The 19,402-nt window shown below is 45.9% G+C and overlaps 1 protein-coding gene across 5 annotated transcripts in view; it reads right to left on the bottom strand.

Annotated features, from left to right (window-relative positions):
• Nucleotides 1-19,147, bottom strand: part of CEP164 (centrosomal protein 164) — a 33,528-nt gene extending 14,381 nt beyond the window's left edge. For 2 of the 5 annotated variants that reach the window (XM_033171601.1, XM_033171602.1), the window contains exons 1-11: nucleotides 13,866-14,933; nucleotides 11,534-11,692; nucleotides 11,294-11,401; nucleotides 10,231-10,308; nucleotides 8,679-8,753; nucleotides 7,634-7,735; nucleotides 6,249-6,328; nucleotides 5,081-5,221; nucleotides 3,546-3,761; nucleotides 1,874-2,005; nucleotides 623-839 (exon numbers count right to left, since the gene is read on the bottom strand). In XM_033171601.1, the coding sequence (XP_033027492.1) occupies nucleotides 623-839; nucleotides 1,874-2,005; nucleotides 3,546-3,761; nucleotides 5,081-5,221; nucleotides 6,249-6,328; nucleotides 7,634-7,735; nucleotides 8,679-8,753; nucleotides 10,231-10,308; nucleotides 11,294-11,401; nucleotides 11,534-11,692; nucleotides 13,866-14,882 (2,325 nt within the window). In that variant the 5' untranslated portion in view covers nucleotides 14,883-14,933. The other 3 variants (XM_033171600.1, XM_033171603.1, XM_033171604.1) reach the window with 3 other exon arrangements.
• Between the last annotated feature and the right edge of the window lie 255 nt (nucleotides 19,148-19,402).

Genomic DNA, 19,402 nt, shown 5'->3' with positions numbered 1-19,402 from the left:
ACATCTTTAGGGGACGTGTGGGGAGAGAAAAGGCAGGAAAGTTCCACTGTGCAGCCAGTATGGTTCTGTTCCCCATTTTATCTTCTCAAAAACCATGAAACAGGTCAGACTGAAAAACCATGACTGGCCCACAGCCCTGACTGGTTTCAGGGCTGAGTGGGAATCTGGATCTGTATCTCCCCATCTTAGTCAAACTTTAGCCACTATGACACACTGCTTTTTTGCCACTGCCCGAGGGGGCTTGAACCTCATTAATTTCAGTACTCTTAGCTAATCATTTACCCCTTACTTTGGTCTCATTCACAATAAACTGCAACTTGTTTCAGACTATGGGCTTGACAACGTGTAAACCAGGTGTTTGTGGGTGTGACAGCTACTCCCAAGCAGGTAAACAACATTTGCACCAGGTACAGTCAATGCTGACTACCCAAGATCTCATGCTAGTGTGCCTACCAACACTTACCCTGCAAGCCATCCTTTTGAGAGTGAGAGAACAGACAACCCCTGATGCCCATCTCCATATACTGTAGACATGGGCTAACAACAGCAGCAAAGCCAGAATTAAGAGCTAATACATGCGCTTGCTACTACAGGATCCTACTGCCGCCCTCGTCCTCCTCACCATTTCATTTTCTTTGGCCAGCCTCTTCTTCAGCTCATTGAAGGTTCTTTTGATCTCCTGCTCCAGTTCCATTTGTTCTGCCTGCTCAACAGCTTCTGCTTCCTTTTTCACCCTTTCCAGAGAAAGCTGCTTCTGCACCTTCAGTTCATCCTCTTCAGACTTCTGAAAGGATTCCAGTTCCTCTCTGAGCTTCTGCAGAGCAGCCTCCTGGGCCAGCCTGAAAAGCAGCCAGTAAGCGTGAGACAGAAGCAGACACTTTCTCCCTTCCCCTTTGCCAAACCATGAACCAAACCAAGGAGAGGTGGCAAACCTCAGGCCCTCAAGTTTGCCAATTTCCGGGTTGCCAGATGGACTGTGGCACCCCCTCATAATTTATGTGACCCAACAACAGGGTCAAATTCTTCTACCTGTCTCTAAAGAAAAATCAACGTAGCTGGATATGATCCCCAAGCATTACTAAAACAAACAGACCACAAAAGTTTTCCATTGTAAAAGCACTCATGAAACCTGCTGTGGCCTCCAATTGCAATGGCAGCCAAATAATCCCCAAATACGCTTGCAAGTACATAGGTAGTATCAGGGCCAGCTGGATTCATGGGGAAGGCAATTCCACAAATGGGACACCACCACAGAGAAGGCCTTCTCCCATGTCATCACTGAAAGTACACCCCTTTCTGCACCTTCTTGTATTTTAAGAGCATAAAAATAGCATCAAGGTAGAAGGGTGCTAAAGGACACCCCCCCCCACCCCCAGCAACAGCTGGAGAGATGGCAAAGGCCTGCACCCGGGCCCTGAATTTCTCAGTTGTAAAAACCTCCCCAGCATTGACTGCTAAAAGGTTATGGTGTCGCAAGGGATAGGCAGCCCACAACTATTATGGTAGGGAGACAATGAGTGCTCAGCAGCACACAGTATCACTATCCTTCATTCAACCCCTACCATTTTCACCTGAGACTTTTTTGGAGTCTCAGGAAATGTTGAACCTGCAGAATCACCACTACCTTGCCATAACTCCAAAGTCATTGGTCTGGAACAAAAGCCACCTTGGTAGTCACTTTTCCTCCAGTGATTTTTACAACAAATTGTAAACAGTGTCCATTCTCAAATGTCTCCTAGGTTGGAAAGGGTACACTCATTGCACAAAGCTGGTTTAAACACAAGGCTAATCACTGCACTGCCAAGGCCACTAGCTTCCACCTCCACAGCAAAGGATGATGTTTGCAGAAAACCCTGCCTACTCAAACCAGCACCTGATTCTCGCCTTCTCTGCCTCTGCTTCAGAATGGATCTGGGTTTGGAGTTTCAGAAGTTCGTCTTCCAGCTCCTTCCTCAAGCGCTCCTCCTCCTTCTGCCTAGCAGCCTCCAACTCAGCTTTTAATGATCTAAGAAAAAAGCAGAAAGTGATTATTATTATTTGGGGGGGGGTAGATCTCCTTGCAGCAATGGGAGCACTGCTGAAGTCCAGTAGACCACCTCAGTAGTGTGCAGCAAAAGTGAAGTCAACTTGCTCGCAATTTCCCAAGCATTCCAAGTGTGAGAGTGATCCAAGTAACTGTGATATGCAGAAGATTCTACAAAAGAAATCTTCCATAAGTTTAAGATTCAGACTTCTCCACATTCTCACTCCCAACTCTGGCCCTGCCCTTTAGATGTCAGCCAGGTGCTCAAGCTTCACCTGTAACAATCTGCTGCTTTAAGACTGCTACAAATGAAGGTGTTGCTCCATGCAGGCTTGGGACAGGAAGCCCTTTCACTAGGACCTACGCCATGAAAACTGAACAACCAGCTGTACTCAGTGGCTCGGGTTAGGATTAGGATCCCCCTCTACACCTTTGCCACAGAGGATCCTGTTCAAAATTACACACACACACACACACACACACCATTTTCCGTATTTTTGTCCTACTACTCCCAGCCTCTTTCTCTTCCTGACTAAAGTCATTGTTTAAGTGGTCTGCCCTTGATTATTCAACTATGTTTTATCCAGTAGTCTTCTGCTGTATGTGGCAGAAAATGTTTTTATGCCTAGCTTAACTGCTGACCCTGTCCCCAAAGGTCAAGCAATGCAAGAGAGGCCATTGCAGGTGTGTTACAGTCCTATACAGAGCACAAGTGAGTAGAGAATCAAATGAGATTATCCTGTCATGACTCGCTCCAAAGTAGCAGCTGCTGATGAACAGGCATAGCTGCATATTTTTTTTTTTAATAAATTTTATTATATTTCAAAAAAAGACTGAAAAAAGAAAAAAGAAAAAAGAGAAAAAGAAAAAAAGACAAAATACAAAAAACATGAACAAAATACAAACACTACAAAATCGGAAAATACAAAAACAACAAAAATAAATTCTAAACATCCTTATACTTATTTAATCTTACTTAATGAGCTTCCTCCCATCTTCTATGCTGCATTCATTGTGAATCTAATTTTAGCAACTTTATAACAGTTTAATATCATCATTCATAACTAATCTATACCTTATTTATATCATCTTATTTCTAGCTTTAACAACTTATATCATTCCAATACATCTTAACAATTCTAGCAATTATATCCTACTTCTCCTAATATACTTTATGCTGTCGCCTTTAATTCAACTGATTTCAGGCATAGCTGCATAGATTAGCACCAAGAAAGCAATATGCAACTTTCTCTAGTGAGGAGCAAATGAACTTCCTAATGAACTCCAAATAGGAAGCTTCTGTTGAACTTTTTTGTTGGGAATCTGGAGTCCAAACCTGAATGTGGCAGAGACTTTTTGTACCCTTGCACAGGGGGGGTGGGGGTGCCTAAAAAGCACTGAATACTTGCAAGCTATAAGACACACCACTCCCATGGACTAGCATCTCTTCAAAAGGCCTTCCACCCTCTATTAACTGCAGGGAGAAAGAGAAGCAAAACAGCCGTATGTGGATGGAACTCACTGGAGAGCATCCTTTTTCTGCTGATGGAGCATCTGGATCTCTTGCTCCTCTTCTTGCTGTAGTTCTTCCTGCAGCTGCTGGATTCGAGTCTGTTTTTCTTGCAGCAAATGTATTTTTGCTTGTTCCAGCAAAGTGTGATGCGCTTTGGTTATTTCCTCAAGGGAATCCCCAGCATGCTTTTCCCAGGGCATTTGCTTACCCTCAGCCTCAAAATTCCTGCCATTAAGAGAAACTTTCCACATTAAACAATCAGATTAGCAGGGAACAATATAGCAACAAGCACACTTCACAAAGCCGTCTTCTTCCACAAGAGAAGTCATTCTTCCCAATACACTACTATCTCCACCCACTGTGCCAGCTTTGTGTATGGCATGAAGGACTTACAGCCATACCATATGCTGCCTGCCTGCCACAGGTAGAATAAATCTCATCTAGCATGCACAGCAAGGCACAGATTTCAAGATCATATTTTCTCAGAATCTCAGGAGGCTACTAGGCATCACAGCAATAGAAGAGCATTCAAGAGAATTTAGAATTCCAAATCCATAGCAGCTCCTTGCAGTTCAGAACTTACTTTGAAAACATAATGGTGCCACACAGCTACATTTCCTAGTCCAGAGCTTTGTTAATTCTGCTGCCTTAAGGCATATCCATGAAAGCTGCTTTGATGGTACTGGAATGTCAGGCACTAGATGGAACAGGGACCAGGCTCAGAAAGGGCAGGCAACTGTCCACATGGTACACAGCCTGGATCCCTGCCATGTTCCCAGGCTTTTAGAGGACTGCTACATTTTCAACACAAAACTCAAGGCCATGACTAGTTATGTTTATTTTACTAGTGACACTGCATTCACCTGGGTTTCTGAGCTAGGAACCAAGAGGAGAGACTATGTTGCACAGGACCACTTGGACTGTGTGCAGCTAGAAAACTTTCCTCTCTTTCTAAAATTCATGGAAAGCCAAAAAGAGATGCTTTTAGACAAAACCCACTTAACTTGCTTTATATCAAATGCATGCTGTTTTATGAAACAAAACCTGTGATAACCATCATAAATTGCTTTGGTGGGACCTTGAAGAGGAGAGCAAAGAAGGGGCTCAGCTGAGCCATCAGAGTTGAAGAGCACACTGCCTAGTTATCCCAGTGAACCATTTCATAGTGAAGAAATACGCTAGAACAGGTTGGCCTGAGCTCTAGAAACATTACACAGCACACCTCCATCTTGCCACCATTAAGTATCAAGTAGGAAATGGATTAGAACACAAGATTGTAAAATACACATTCTCTTCTAGAAACCCTTTTCCCCTCCCTGTATTTAAAAGTAGCTGCTTTTGGAGAAGGGCCACAGGGCAGTGACTGAGCGTCTGCTTTGCCATGTTCAATCCCCGGCATCAGGATGAGCAGCTTCCTATGAATCCAGTCCAGACACTTTACTGGGAGGATGACAGAACCCAAGAGGTGTGCACCTCAATGTCCCTCCCTCCTCTTGCAGAAAAGGGCCCCCTAGACAGAAGCATATGCCATTGCATCCCCTTACTCTTTGCAGGATGGGTCTCGCTCATTCAGGTTCACCAGCCGGTGCTCAATTCTCATCTTCGTTTCTAAGGCGCCAGAACCTACCAAGGCTGCCTTCTTTTCAGACGCTTCAGAACCACTCGGGCAGCTTTTGCACCTCTCCCTTGGTGGCAATAAAAATGCAAAAGAACAAGGATTTACAGCTTGCCTAATTATGGAGGGCAGAGCCTCTAGCAACAGGGTGCAGTCCTGGCACGCAGCTCTGCAGCCAGAGAGGCAAGAAAGGTCCTCCTCTACACAAGAGAGATTGGGGGGGGGGGCATTCACTATTGGGTGCCTGGAAACCATGGAGAGGGAGCCCCATTGCCATGCAGCCCTAATTATGCATAGCACAATTTTTTAACTTAGTTGGAGACAACCCAATGTATGATATCCAAAAGCTGGGATTTAATGCATTTCTTTCAAGAATCTGGATATCATGTGGAATTTATCATCTTGAAATAATTTAGAATAGTCTGTTTTCCTCCAGTAATTGTTGTAGCTGGCAATTTATAATGTACTGTAAATGTACATTCAAAGGAAAATTTAGTATAAACATCCTTTTATTTTAAACATCTACTCAGTACTCTCCTTCTACGAAGCTTACAGCTTGCAGGCAGGTAATTAATTGTACCTCAACTCTGCATCAATACTTTAAATCTGTAATGCCTTGATTTTGTATTTTGCTATGTTCTTATGCTACTGACAAACCTCATTTATCCTCTTCTGCAATGTTCAACTAATTTTATTAAATAAAGCAAACATGGGGTTGCACTCAAGAGTAGAGCCACTGAAATTAAAGGCCATTACTAACAGGCCCAACTAAACTGATGCTTGGGGCTGATCCCTGGATCCAAAATTTCTGTGTGCAGATAAGGAGGGGAGGTTATTTCTCTGCCTCCTTAATGTGGCATCTGTAACAGAGGGAAGGAGGGTGCTGACAAACCTAGGGCATTGCTATATAAAAAAGCACATCCCACCCTGAACAGAGCAAAACCTGCTGTCAAGACACAAAAGGGATTCTGCAGGGGGAGAGAATGAATGAGGAAATAAAGCAAGAATGTGCCCCCGAGAACCAGGGATTTTGACAACTGGCAGCTTTGTGACAATACTGTGTGAAACAGGTGAGAAGTGCTGCAAAAGAGCTGTACCTCTTAGCTGATCCTTGGCTTTTCTCCTCTGCTAGGCTGCCTTTGCTTTGGTCCTTCTCCTGTCCTGACCAGTCATTAGTCTACCAGAAAAATAAAAGCAGAAAGAAGGGTTTGCCACAACACTGCCATTTCAATGGAAGGTAGAGACAGCTAGAGTCATGAATAGAAATGATCCTTCTGAGCTGAGCCTACAGTAAGTGCTGCTGAAAGACAGTTCCAGAGTACAGACAAGATGTGAAGCCTACAGCTCTATCTTCCATGGGACAGGATTACTTCACTGGCCAAGGCTATCTGTGTCTAGAGAGAATGACTGACTGTGTGTGAGAAAGAATGAATGAATTTGGGAAGATGGTAAGCACACCGGGAATGACTGAACTACCCCACAAGAGACCTAACACACCACTTGGCCAGCTGATTAAATAGTGGGTGCTTTCACACACACAAACAATTTCTGTGATGCAATAGATTCCATGAAATCTGCAATAAGGCAATGCAAAGACTGCAGAAGCAAGGATGAGAAGCCAGAAACACAAGGCTAAGCGTCTGCAGATGTGCCCCCAGATTCTGTATGGATATCCCATGCAATCTCTTTCCGCAGCCATAACACACTGCCTTCACTCCAAATAGCCCTTGACCTACCTTCTACTCCAAATCACCAGGGAAAAGGATACAGCAACATAAGAGGCAGAAAGGAAAGACACTAGTTTTTATTATTCAGATACAGCAATGGGGAACCTCCAGCCCACTGGTAAAATTAGGCTTTACAGGGTTTCTAATCTGGCCTACAAGACCATTTCCCCCCAAATCACACCCACCTGCTGCCATATATGGGAAGCTAAAAATGTGGCTGCAAAGACAACAGCAGAAGTACTCTTCTGATGGCTCTTGGCAAGCAAGGTTTGCGGCAAGCCACCCCTAGTATTGATTGTGCATGATCAGGAACTCCATGGCGCAGCCAATCCCTGTGGGGCAAGCTGTAAATGCTGAGCTGCTGACCGCCATGTATAGGACACCTCACTCCTTCACTCCTGTTCTATCCTAGAACCACAAGCTTCTGCAATCCAAGTTTCAACCACCGGCTTATGGGAATAGGCACATCTTATGTCTCTGCGGCCTCCTCACCAGCAGTTCTCTGCATACCTGGAAATGACCTGCTGGATGAGCAGGGGTATATAGCAGGTCTTCTGAGAGACAGGCTCACAACTTTGGGGTGGTTGGGAGCACTGCCTGTTAAAAGCGGACATTTGTTCCAGCTTAAACCTCTATGAGACCTGCCCCTTTGCTTCATACACTACTTTCCACTCTCCTAGCAAGTCAGCTGTAGGAGTCAAATTCAAGACAACATTTTCGAAGAGGAGCCCATGCAGCCCCACAATGCCACTTACCTGTTCCTTCCAAGTGCTTTCAACCATGGCTCTGCTCACTGCAAACTTTGGAGTTCCCGGGACTGGAGGCAACACATCCATGATGTTTTCCAAGCTTGGGCTCTGGAAACCAAAGCCCCCAGAAACAAAGGGGTAAGGAGAGATTGGCATTCCAACAGGCTGCCCTGCTTGAGCTCTCAAAGGTAGCGTTGAATGTGGTGCTGAGGACCCTCAGGCTGATAGTCTGGGGGGTCCTGAGCACTCAGGCTGAGGCTACCTTCTCTGGAGCAGCTCACGACCAAGGACTCTGCGACAACCATGACACCCTGTCTCAAATGAACACTGGACCAATACACAGAGCAGGACTTGAGACCTGATCCTCTGAATTGAACAGGGTGGTGTGTAAGGGGGTGATCTGTGACTGGGGGAGCAGATAATGACTCATCTTAATCTACTTAAATCTGTCAGAACAGAGCTGGGCATAGGGACCTTGGAGGTTACCAATGCCTCCTTGGGGAATGGAGTGGTTCTAACTGCTCTGAAGATGGCAGCAGTGAGGCTTCTGTTCAAGAAATCTGGTTTAGACATCTTAGCCTGAGTTGAGCTATCAGCCAGTCTTGAATGTGCCATTCTTAGGGGGAAATGGCGTGAAGACCGGTCAGCTCCAAGCAGTGCTGTTGATATTCACTGCCTGGATCAGACCTAGTATGGGGATGGAGATGGTAGAAGTCATCTACCCAGACAACCAAGGCTAACGAACTTGGGGTGTGGGTGGGGTGGGAGAGTGTGCGGTCCCATTAGGTATCCTAGACCCTCTTCTAGGCCAAGAGACCGGGGCTTTGGTCCCGAAGCCAGCAATGATATTGATACTGGGTACAAAGCAAGGTGCAATGGTACTTGGAACTTCATCCACACAAAAACAGACCAGGAGAGTTGGTAAGAAAGCCGTTAAAAGTGCCAGCGCAAGAGTTATGCACTCACCAAGAACTCCATTTTTTTATTTTTTCAAAGAAGTTTCTATTTCTTCTTCCAACTCTCTTACTACCCATGTTAATGGCAGACTCACCACAGTGCTATGCGGCTCAGGGTCCAAGTGGTCAGAAACCTGCCATTCCTTCATTGCATTGCTGCCTTCAGAAACCTTCAAAAGCAAAGGGACATACACCCATCACCAGCTTTGCACACTTTGACTGACTGGAAAGCAAACTAAAAAAGGGAGGGAAAATGCTACAAGTGAGGAGTGACTGATTCACAGCATTCTAAGGTGAATGCCTTGAATATTTTAGCCCACAAAAATACACAAACCACCAATGTAGCAGCGAAAGTATCTGAGATATCAAAGTGCTCTCAGACCCTGCCAGATTTCTCCTAGGGAATTTCTCTCTTGGTCATCCAACATCACATCCATGGCATTGGGGGCTGATGTGTTTACTATACCCCAAATGCTGCTCCTCTTTTAAAGATGATCTGAGGATTGGCTTTTATTGGGAAGCAGGCACTTTAAGCCCCCAGTACCAGAAAACTATCTGTAAGGACTCTCAGTGGTTGCTCCTGAGGAAACAGGCTGACTCTGAACTTCTACAAACTAAATTCTTTATTGTGCAAATATTTACAGTGGAGTTACAGTAAAGACATCCAGCTCATCCCTCTGCAGAGTCCGGGAATGTCTGTTTCCAATTTTTAGTCCAACATAAGAGGCGTGGGATCCTGAACCCCCGCCTCCCCCTTCCACGTACTTCCTCCCTGCAAAATCGGGGTGCAGGAAAAGGTCCCTGTTCCCCGCTTCCTGCTTAGTGCTGAGGCTCTCTGATCCTGTCACAGCCCCTGCCCCGACTTCCTGCTTCCATCTCCCCACTGGAAGAGCAATAGCCTCCTCCGCTCGGGGAGGAGGACTACAAACTACGAACTGGAGAGTGTGGTTCCCTGTAACGCAAATGACCCGGGAACGCTACCTGCCTGGGCGAGGGGGGGTTTCCTGACATCATCCAAAAAGCAGGGTGGATAAAAATCAACGATTAAAAATAAAATAAAATAAAAAATCAGATTTTTTAAATTTAAATTGGATTTTTAAAATAAAATGCTTCTGGAGGAAAAATCTTTCTACAGGTAGTTTTCTATTTAAGTTACACTATAGTCCAAAGGCTATATATTCATCAGGAAATAAGTCTAAGTTTTTTTTTTAATCATTTAATCACATCAGTTAACAAACAAGGATATATATGCTATAATGTTACTGATTTAGTTAAATAAATAGTTTAAATTGTTATTAAGGAAATGATTATTTTTCTCCTTTCAATAAAGTACAGCAGAAAAGTTGTCCAAATATAAACAGTTAACTTATTAAACCTCACAATAATTTCATAATTATCTGTCAATGTATTTTTAATAGTATAACCAAATCAGTAATTTTTGAAATAACTGTAAAAACTACTCTGAAAATTTATTATTCCAAAAACGAAACCTTCATCTGGTTGTAAATATTAATATTATACCAGCAAGAATGAGTCTTTCTGTACAAAAAATGATTTAAATGATGTCTTACTGACTAGTGATTTAAATCATGATTTAAATCAATTTGATTTAAACCAAATCCACCCTGCCAAATAGTAAGTACATACCTCATTGTCAAAGCTGGCACCAAGGGCACTAACATCCATATGCAGGTTCTTGAGAAGCCCACCTGTCCCACGAGGACTCTGGACATGCAACAAGGAGCAGAGAAATGTTCAGCTGTGCATCCAAAGCCATACCTGAAGAACTGACACTGGGGACAAAGAAGGCAACAAGAGAGGGTCCCAATCTGCTCCCTCACCCTAACCACAAGCAATGTAGTGTAGGGATCCCTGGGGGAACCAGGGCTAGAAGAACTAGAGTGTGGATTTGGATTTATAGGTGCAAATTGGCCCCTTCTCAAGGCTGATAAGCCTACAGGAACATGGGCATAATGAAGCCAGAGTCTGATTACTTCATCCAGAGTTGTGCCCTTCTGTGAAGGAAAGAATTTAAAACTGCAAGAACCGCCACTTATACAAAGACGTATCTGTCCTGGTGCACGTTCCACTTAGGAGCATGCAGTAAAATAGGCACTGCATCAACTCTGTGTTTCTTTCTGTGCAGGAAAGCCAGGAGACTTGAAATAGACAAACATCATAGTTCAGTGGCAGATAATCTTCTTTGCATGAGGACTCGGGTTCAATCCCCAATGGCATTTCCAGTGGGGTACAGAACATGCCCCATTTGAAACCCCGGAGAGCTACAAGTGGTCAGTGCAGGCAGTACTGAGATAGATGATCTGACTTGGACAACAACAAACTTTATTTGCATAGCCTACAGGCCATTGCATCAAAAAGACACATATTACAGCTACTGGTAAAAACCCTATATAAACCAATAAAATGAGCTAAATCGGGATTCGTCACAATTTTTTTTTAAATTAAAGATTTTCTTGAATTGGGATTAGTCACAATTAAAACAGGAATAAATGAGATCTTAATTATGAGGGGGCGCTGTTATCATTCAGCTGGCAGCCCTCAATTTCATGGGATCTGACTTGGTATAAAGGCAGCTTTCTATGTTCCAATGTGTCCCCCATTTATCAGATCAGAAAGGAATACGCCCTACCCTCCATCCCCATCTCATAGAGCAACTCTGTGAGAGACCCTTTTATCAAGCACTACTTACCTCATTGCTGCAATCTTCCTTTTCTGCCCCATTAGGAGTCAGCTGGTTTAAGGATGCTTCCTCTTCTTCGTCCACAGATTGAAACAGACTTTTCTTGCAACTGCCAAGCTTTAGGAGACAAAAACATGCATACATCAGAAGGACATTAAGTAGATAATGCAAAGCAAAAGAGGCAAAAAGCCACACAAACAACTGCATGTTCATAGGCACACCTACACGAGCCAGATTTTAGTTGTTTACCATTGTGATAGTATGTGCTGGTGCCTTCGGTTCCACGGCACTTCTCCCATTTGTATTTTGTAAGTTGCAGGGTGCACTGACTGGAGCATCCACAAACCCACGTAATGGAGCAAGGCTCCCCAGGGGAGACTGGACAGGGGCTAGTATAGGTCCTGGAGACTGGAAGATTTCAGGGAGGGGGAAGACACAGTAACAAGGTAAGCAGAAGCTGTCTATGACTATGCTAGAAGTTCAACAGCAGTTTGACATGGCTTCTTACATGCTCTTTCTCTACCTCACACCTCAATAACAGAACTGCTTTCCTGGATCACAACAGACTGAAGTTTGAAGAGTCAGCATGAGCTGATCTCATTTTGGGGTGGGGACAAAAACACAAGCACACAAGTGTGTGGCTTGCGTTAGCAGAGTTTCTCAAACCTGGGTCTCCAGCTGTTGTTGGACTACAATTCCCATCATCCCTGGCTAGCAGGAGTGACCATGGATGATGGGAGCTGTAGTCCGACAACAACTGGAGACTCAGGTTCTGTGTTAAGGTCTAAAAAAACAAAACAAAAAACCACACCTGTCTGAAAAGACTGCAGTAAAGTTGTCCTTTGAAATAAGCTGATAATGAAACCCAATGGTCAAATCAGGTTGATTCACTCAAACGTCAAGAGCTCTTTCAGGAACTAATAAGCAATGCAACAGGGAGGCATCTATCTTCACTTCCACATTAAAATGACATGCCCAAGCAACACAGCCAGACTGTGCAACATCTATTTATTTGCAGCATGTAAAGGGATTGTCTACAAGCTTAGAGGAATCAGCAGTGGGCAAATGCTACAGATACCTTAAAAGGCTACATCTACCACCAGAGCCACTAGTTATGCCACCTGCAGAAGATGGCAGCCTTGGCCACCACAAGACATTCAGTTCACTTCTGAAAGAACTGAAACAAAACGGCTAACCCTTCCACTTATTTATTCTGTAAGTTTATACCAGGCAGACAACTAAAAACACAGGAACATTTTTTGTTGAGGAGATTTATAATTCATCCTGTATTATGGTCAATCCCAGAGTTGAGTGCAATGTTAAAATACATGACACAAAACAAAGCAGAACAATCTGAAAAAAATCAAACCACAACAACAGTAAATCAAATTTACATCACAGCACTGTGAGAGTGACAAAAAGCAAACAAACTTCTGAGCAAGATGCATAAAGTCCACCAATCAACTCTGTGAGGGGAGAAACCTACATACCAGCCTGTGCTGCCTACCGATGCGAAGCATGTGCTGGGAAACTATAGGCACACGACTTCTTTCTGCCTATATGTTCCAACAGAACTTGACTGGAGGAAGTCCCACTACAAAAAGGGCCTGTCTTCACTAACACAGGTTGGCTCCCCCAGAGGTGTTCTAATAAACACTAGTTAGATAACACACTGGCCTTGTGGTGCATGAATGCAACTGGGTAGCCACAAGATTATTTTCAGTTGCTCCTCAGACACAATAACTAGGAATTATGTGGGAAACCCAAAGATGGGAAAAGGTGCAACCTTAAGACACCAGAGGAGATCTGGGTAAGCAGACTAGTGATTCCTTGCAATTCTACTCAACAACTGTCACACAAAAGCCATTAACCATTCCTTCTCCCATATTATTTTATGACAGACCATTATTAAGGATTGTACTCAATGTAGTAGCACTAATGAGAATGTTCTTGCAGCAAAATGATTTTTCCTTGTGCAAAAAAACCTTTGTAGCCTCTCTCCCCTCTGCTCTCTCCCAAAGCTGTTTTGGGGGTTCCCCACAACACATCACAGCAGATTTGGGGATGGTGCAGGGGGAGGAGAGGAGCAACCCCCTCCCCAACAATTTAGTGAATTTATGTTGTTGAAAACTGCCCTAAATAAATTGTCTGCCTCCCTGCCTCCTCAGAGAGGAACAGCAGGATAATATGCATAAATATTAATTTACTCAACTATTTCAGTTATTATTCTTTTATAAGTGGGATAGGTTTATCTCTTTATCCACAGTCTCCTAGGGACTGGCAATATGAGCAACAATCTAGTGTCAGTACTGGGTCAATACCAGGGAATGCTGTCCGATAATCTTTCCTTTCATCTTGCAGGGGCCTTTAGAGGCAATCCTGCTGCTAAGGCAGAGAGACCAGGATCCAGATCTCCACTCAGCCACAAAACCTATTGGATTACTTCTGGTCACTCTGTCTCAGCCTAACAACTTTGCAGTGTTGGTGGAAGGACTAAAGGGGGGGGGCATATGCAGCATCCTCAACTCCGCAGAAGAGCAGAGATACTATAAAATAAACACATATAATCTAAGCTGCCTACCTCTTCACCTCCATCTCCTCCTGGTGAAAGCTCAGGCCAGCTGTCTTTCTTTGCCAGTGTTCTGCTCTGCACTTGCTCGCCTTCTGCCTCCCTATTTTGAATGAAGAACACCTGACCCTCGACTGGACTCTGGAGTACCCCTGCCTTAAAGACTGCAGCTCCTGGCCTAGGCCTCATCTCTGCTTCCGCAGCCCCTTCCTGAGGAATGTAAAGCTCCACGTTCAGGCCAGTGACAAACTCTTCAGAGCCACTTTGCAGTTGCTTGAGTGGTTCAGGTACAGCCAGGTCTGTTCCTCTGGATCTCTTCACCATATGGACCATATGCCGATAAAACTTCTGATCCTCTGTGTAGCACTCGCTTTCCGAACGTTCATTAGGGATGCTCTGTGGTTGGGTATGGGAAGCTTCCAAGAAAGTTCTTTTGGCAACAGCCAGAAGCCCCATGGGGCGGTCAGATCCATGAGTGCTATGTAGGTCCCAGGAGAAGTTGTCAACTTCTCCCAAGATCTCAGAATCAAGATGGTCAGCCAAGCTGCTTGTCACGCTGCCGCCACTGCCACCACCACCACCAGAGTGCAGCCGCTCACCATGTCTCCTTTCACCCCTGAGCTGAACTGATAAACCTGCAGCAGCCAGCAGAGGACTAGCGTCCCCACCCGTTCCAATCCCTGCTCCCAGCCCAAAGGCAGAAGTCTGCTGCTGGGTGCCCCCTCTTCCACTCATGCTGAGCTCTGTGGCATGGCACTGCTCTTGGAATTTCCTTCCCTTTCTGCTCTCCTTCACTTTAGAGAAAGGCCTTGGGTCGTTCTGCAAAGAATGGATGTCACCTTCTTCCATGATGTTGGGTTCGTATGTCTCACCAGCCAACACAAGGGAAACAGCAGCGGGAGGAAACCGCTGAATTTCCCTTTCAATTGTATGCAAGAATCCTATATCCCGTCCTATGCTGCTGAAAGGCCCCATTACACGTTCTCCGGGTGAAGAATCAGGTGACTGGCAGAGGCCACCTTCCTCCATGTAACTATTCTCTTGGTCCTTGCCTAGATTTTCACCCTCCAAGAACAGGGTTCTCACCTTCGGTGTTTCCAGGGCTAGCACAGTCCTATCATCAGTAGGTTCCTTCAGCGCTTGGAAAAGTGGCACAGCAATCTTGGAGCCATCTAAATCAGGTTCTGAATCTGAAAAAACACAAGCAGCTGTACTTCTGATTTCTGCTGTCACATCTTGGCATGACTGGTTTGGTTTGCTAGAAGATGAAGCTCTTCCAAGAATCTTCTCCACGTCTGCCAGGATCTGGCGAGTCCGTGGGGTTGACTTGGCTGGCAGAATAGGTTGCAGCTTACTAGGGATAGGACCCGAGTGCAGCCGGGGTGGGTCACTTGGATCAGGAGACATCCCTGAAGCCTTTCCTTTGCGGTTCTTCAGGAAGAGTTCATTCCTTGTCATGAAGCTGCCCTGGTGCTCCAGCTCAGGACTTGCGTGGCCTGATGACAGGACAGGGGATGACACTCTATAAAAGGATGTTGAAGGAAGAATCCCCGGCTCTGACTGCGTCTCCTAAGCAGACAAAGGCCATTAAGCAGACTTACAGATTGGTATAATTTGTACAGGTGCCGGTCTTTCTCCCTAGGACAGAGTCTCCCAAGGAAGACAAGTTACATGTAGGAATACCTATGGCAGAATTCCCAACAATATGACTCTTCCTGCATATCCTCCCCCTGCACTTCTGCTGCCCCAAATGTGGTTGGTCTTCAGAGATCTTCACAGAAACCAGCTGTTCTTACTGACAGCCTAGTTGTTTCCAACCTGGACTCCCCAATCAGCTGCAATGGCAAACCAGGATGGGGTGAAGGAAATCATCACATGCAACTGCTACAGTGTGGATTATGGGAGAAAACATGCTGTAATCAAATGTGACTTAACCCCTGAATGTCTGGCAGAAAACACACAAAAATACGGATAGGATCCTAAGTAAGTCTTGGCTAGCAGCTTTCTGACAGCCATCTTCACTGAGCTGCACAAGGGCAGAAACTTAAGAAAAAGGTGCGCTGTTGAACCTTGAGCTCAAAAACAATTTATTTGCTCAGCTATGTTTGAAAAGATGCAGACAAAACAAGCCATGTTTTGATTAGGGTGGGTGGCAGTGCTACCTTAGCAGCTGCCTTACAGCTGGCCTTGACTACTGACCCACACCTCCTGTGCTGAAGTAGTGCCAGAAGTCTAGATGAAACTCAGCTTGCAAAGAGGGGGTTGCATAGGGTTAAAACAGATAGATTAAAAGACCTCCAGATTCCCAAACTATCCCTGTACCTTTGATCTCTATGCTGACCTCTCTATCAGTTTAGGCTGCATCCTCCTCCCAACTTCCATCTCTTTCTCACAACCTCAAAATGAGAGGTCACCTTGGAAATGTCCTCTGAAAACAAAGGAGCAAGCATAGCTACCTTTGCCTTCTCTAGATTAGATAGTTAGCTAGAACAAGAAGCATTTTAATCCAAGTTATGTATTTCCTATAAGACACAGCTTTGTTATTTTCTTACTTTAGAAGTAACTCGCTGTGTGTGATTGCAACAGGTAAAGTCTACCTCTAGCCAAATTCACAAGCCACACTCTGCACAGCAATAGTCCAAGCAACTAGTACCCGGTTCAAATCCTCATTCAGCCAAGAAGCTCACTGTGTGACCTTGGGACAGTTAACTTATCTCAGCCTAAGTGGGGCTGCAGCGAGGGTAATGGGGAGGCAGAGGTTGTGTGTACACCATCCTGAGCTCCTTCAAGGAAGAGTGGAATAAAATTACAGTGGACGCTCGGGTTGCGAATGTGATCTGTGCGGGAGACACGTTTGCAACGCTGCTTCTGCGCATGCGCCGAAACCCAGAAGTAACCTGTTCCGGTACTTCCGGGTTCGGTGCGAGTGCAACCCGAAAAACTGTAACCTGCAGCGTTCGCAACCTGAGGTATGACTGTAATAACAATGACACTTATAAATCCCTCTTCTTGTGCTGTAAATAAGGTGGCCCTCTTTTAACTTGGACAGGCACCAATTACAGAGAAAAGATACAGGGGTGGGAAAGAAGCAGGAACAGCAGGAATCATGCAAGTAGTCTGCATTTCCTCTAACACCCAGTTCCATCCGGCCCTGTATCCAACTAAGGTACTCACAACTGGATGTTTCAGCAGGTCTTTCTCTTTTTTCTCTTTTTTCTCTTTCTTCTCCTTTTTCTTCTTCTTCTCTTTCTTCTTGAGACCTCCCTGATCCAGGAGCTTCTCCCTCTCCTGGACAACAAGCTGTCGGTAGCGCTCATCACATGGATGTTCCCACGTTGACTGACCATTGGCAAAGTTGAAGTAATAGATGTCCCCTGTGATATCTTGGCTGAAGATGGACATGGAATCTAAGCAGCCGCATATACATGCATACATGTGTGTGCACGCATACATACACAGGCTCAAGAATATCCTTGCCTTCCTAATCTGAAGGGACTGCCAAGGCCCCCCCAAACCCACTAATAGTTTGGAAGTGGCCCTTCCTATGTGAGAGGCAAGTGAAATTGTAAGAAAAGCTAGATGTTAACAGTTGCCTTTGAGCCTCCCAATGTAATGGTTATTCTTCCCAAGGAAGAATACGTGATGTGATTACACTTTCTCCCCACAGCTATCAGGAAGGTCCAAAGCAGCTAGTACAGTGTTTGGAAGGTTTATGCTCTAGAAATGTAGCCAGAAAAGATTTGTTTGAAAGGGTGCTTATGGCTTAGGATAATCTGTAACCCATATTGGAGAAATTTGAGCATCATCCCTTCGCAACACCTACATGAGCCACCACCCAGATGCACATTATAGAAACATATCACAACTGTAGAAACTCAGCTTTGATTCCCACTTAGCCTGTGTGTAGTCTGCAAGTGAAATCGGGTCTATACAAAGCAGAACAACTAAACAGAATGGTACTCTGTACTTCAAACAGCAGGGAGGGGTGATTGTTGTTTTTCAGACTGTCCCCTTACATAAAGTCTCACTGCTAAAAAGCAAGAAAGAAAAAGATCTACCAAAGGAAGGAAGCAGACTAAATTTTAACCTTGCTCTGTGATGCACACATACTATTTGCACATACACTATTCGTTTACACTCACAGACTGTGGGCTTTGGGGGTCTTTATGCCACAGAGATATAGATGAACATGAACAAAAATGACACCCTCCTCCCATGTTCTGCCATCTCATTCTGCAACATATACAGACTGGGCCTTAATTCCACTGCTGAAATAAATATTGCTCCTCACCATTCCAAACCTAACATTAGCTTGGATCAAGTCACACCTGCTTTAGCAGGCTCTGTGGAGTGTAACATGAGCCAGCCAAAATGCAGCAGCGGGGGGGGGGGAGAGCAGCATAGGGATGGACGGGCAGCTCTGCCTTACCAAGGTTTCCATTCAGCAGGCAAAGGGGCCACAATGCCTTCTCGGGCCAGCCACATCAGCTCTGGCTCAACCTCCGGGTCGATCCCAATCACTCGAGCAAACTCATTGATTTCTGCAGAGGAGAAAAGAAGCATCAGGCCGGCCAGGCTGACAACCGTGCTCAGGAGCTACCTAGGGCTACCCTCCTCCATCACCACCTGGAGGTGCGTCATCCTGCTCCTGTCTGGAGCCACAGGCCCCTCTCTAGGTGCTCTGCTCTCCTTCATGGCGCTCTCGCTCACCTTGCTCGCTGGGGATGTAGGTTTCATCGTAGTCCTCTTCCAGAATGAGTTGGTCGCCGATCCGTATTGCAGGCGCAGCCATGGCCATCCCCGGAGCGGAGTCTGCTTACACCTGCAAGGCACCACCCGGAAGCAAAGAAGAAAGACACCGTCTGCCAGAGCAAGGAAGGCGGGCAAGCGGGCCACCCTCCCACCGAGCCCACTAATCAGGGAGCGGCCCTGCTTCCCGCCTTAGCAAGGCACCGGGCCACCCCCTCCTGCCCACCCTCATCCTTATCCTCGCTGCCTGCTTGGGGGCCCTCAAGGCCGGGCTGCCCAGGAACGAAAAGCAGACAGAGGCGAGCTCCTTTGCCCGCGCCGCGGACGGAGAGGAACCGCCTCCGACAGCGGCCCTGCAGCGCCTTCCCCGCCCCACGAAGCGCCCTCCGCCCGCCTGCCGGCCCCCTCCGCGTCCCCCCTCCTCACCCCGCTCCGGTGCGGGGCCTCAGCGCGAACGCCGGGCCCAGGCAACCAGGCGCGCGGCTCTGCAGTTGCCATGGCTACCCAGGGCAGTTGCACCGCTCCGGATTCACTTCCGGCATCCAACCTTGGCAACAAGGCCGCTCGGCGTTCCATTGGCCGAAAAGGAGCACGGGAAGGGCCGCCGGTCCCTGCAGGGCCTTGTGGGAGTTGTAGTCTCTGGGACCAGCAAAGCGACGCCGCGAGACGTCAGAGAGCGAGAGAGCGAGAGAAAAGCTGCTCCTCCACCACGGAGGGAGATCTGATTCAGGGCTAATTAGGTGCCTCCGTTCTCCGAGCTGATTCAAGGTTTGTAGTAATTGCAGCTGCGGCCTATCCGG

This window comes from Lacerta agilis, chromosome 15 (genome assembly GCF_009819535.1).
Source record: "Lacerta agilis isolate rLacAgi1 chromosome 15, rLacAgi1.pri, whole genome shotgun sequence".
NCBI classification, from domain to species: domain Eukaryota; kingdom Metazoa; phylum Chordata; class Lepidosauria; order Squamata; family Lacertidae; genus Lacerta; species Lacerta agilis.
This window is presented reverse-complemented; position numbering and strand designations above follow the sequence as displayed.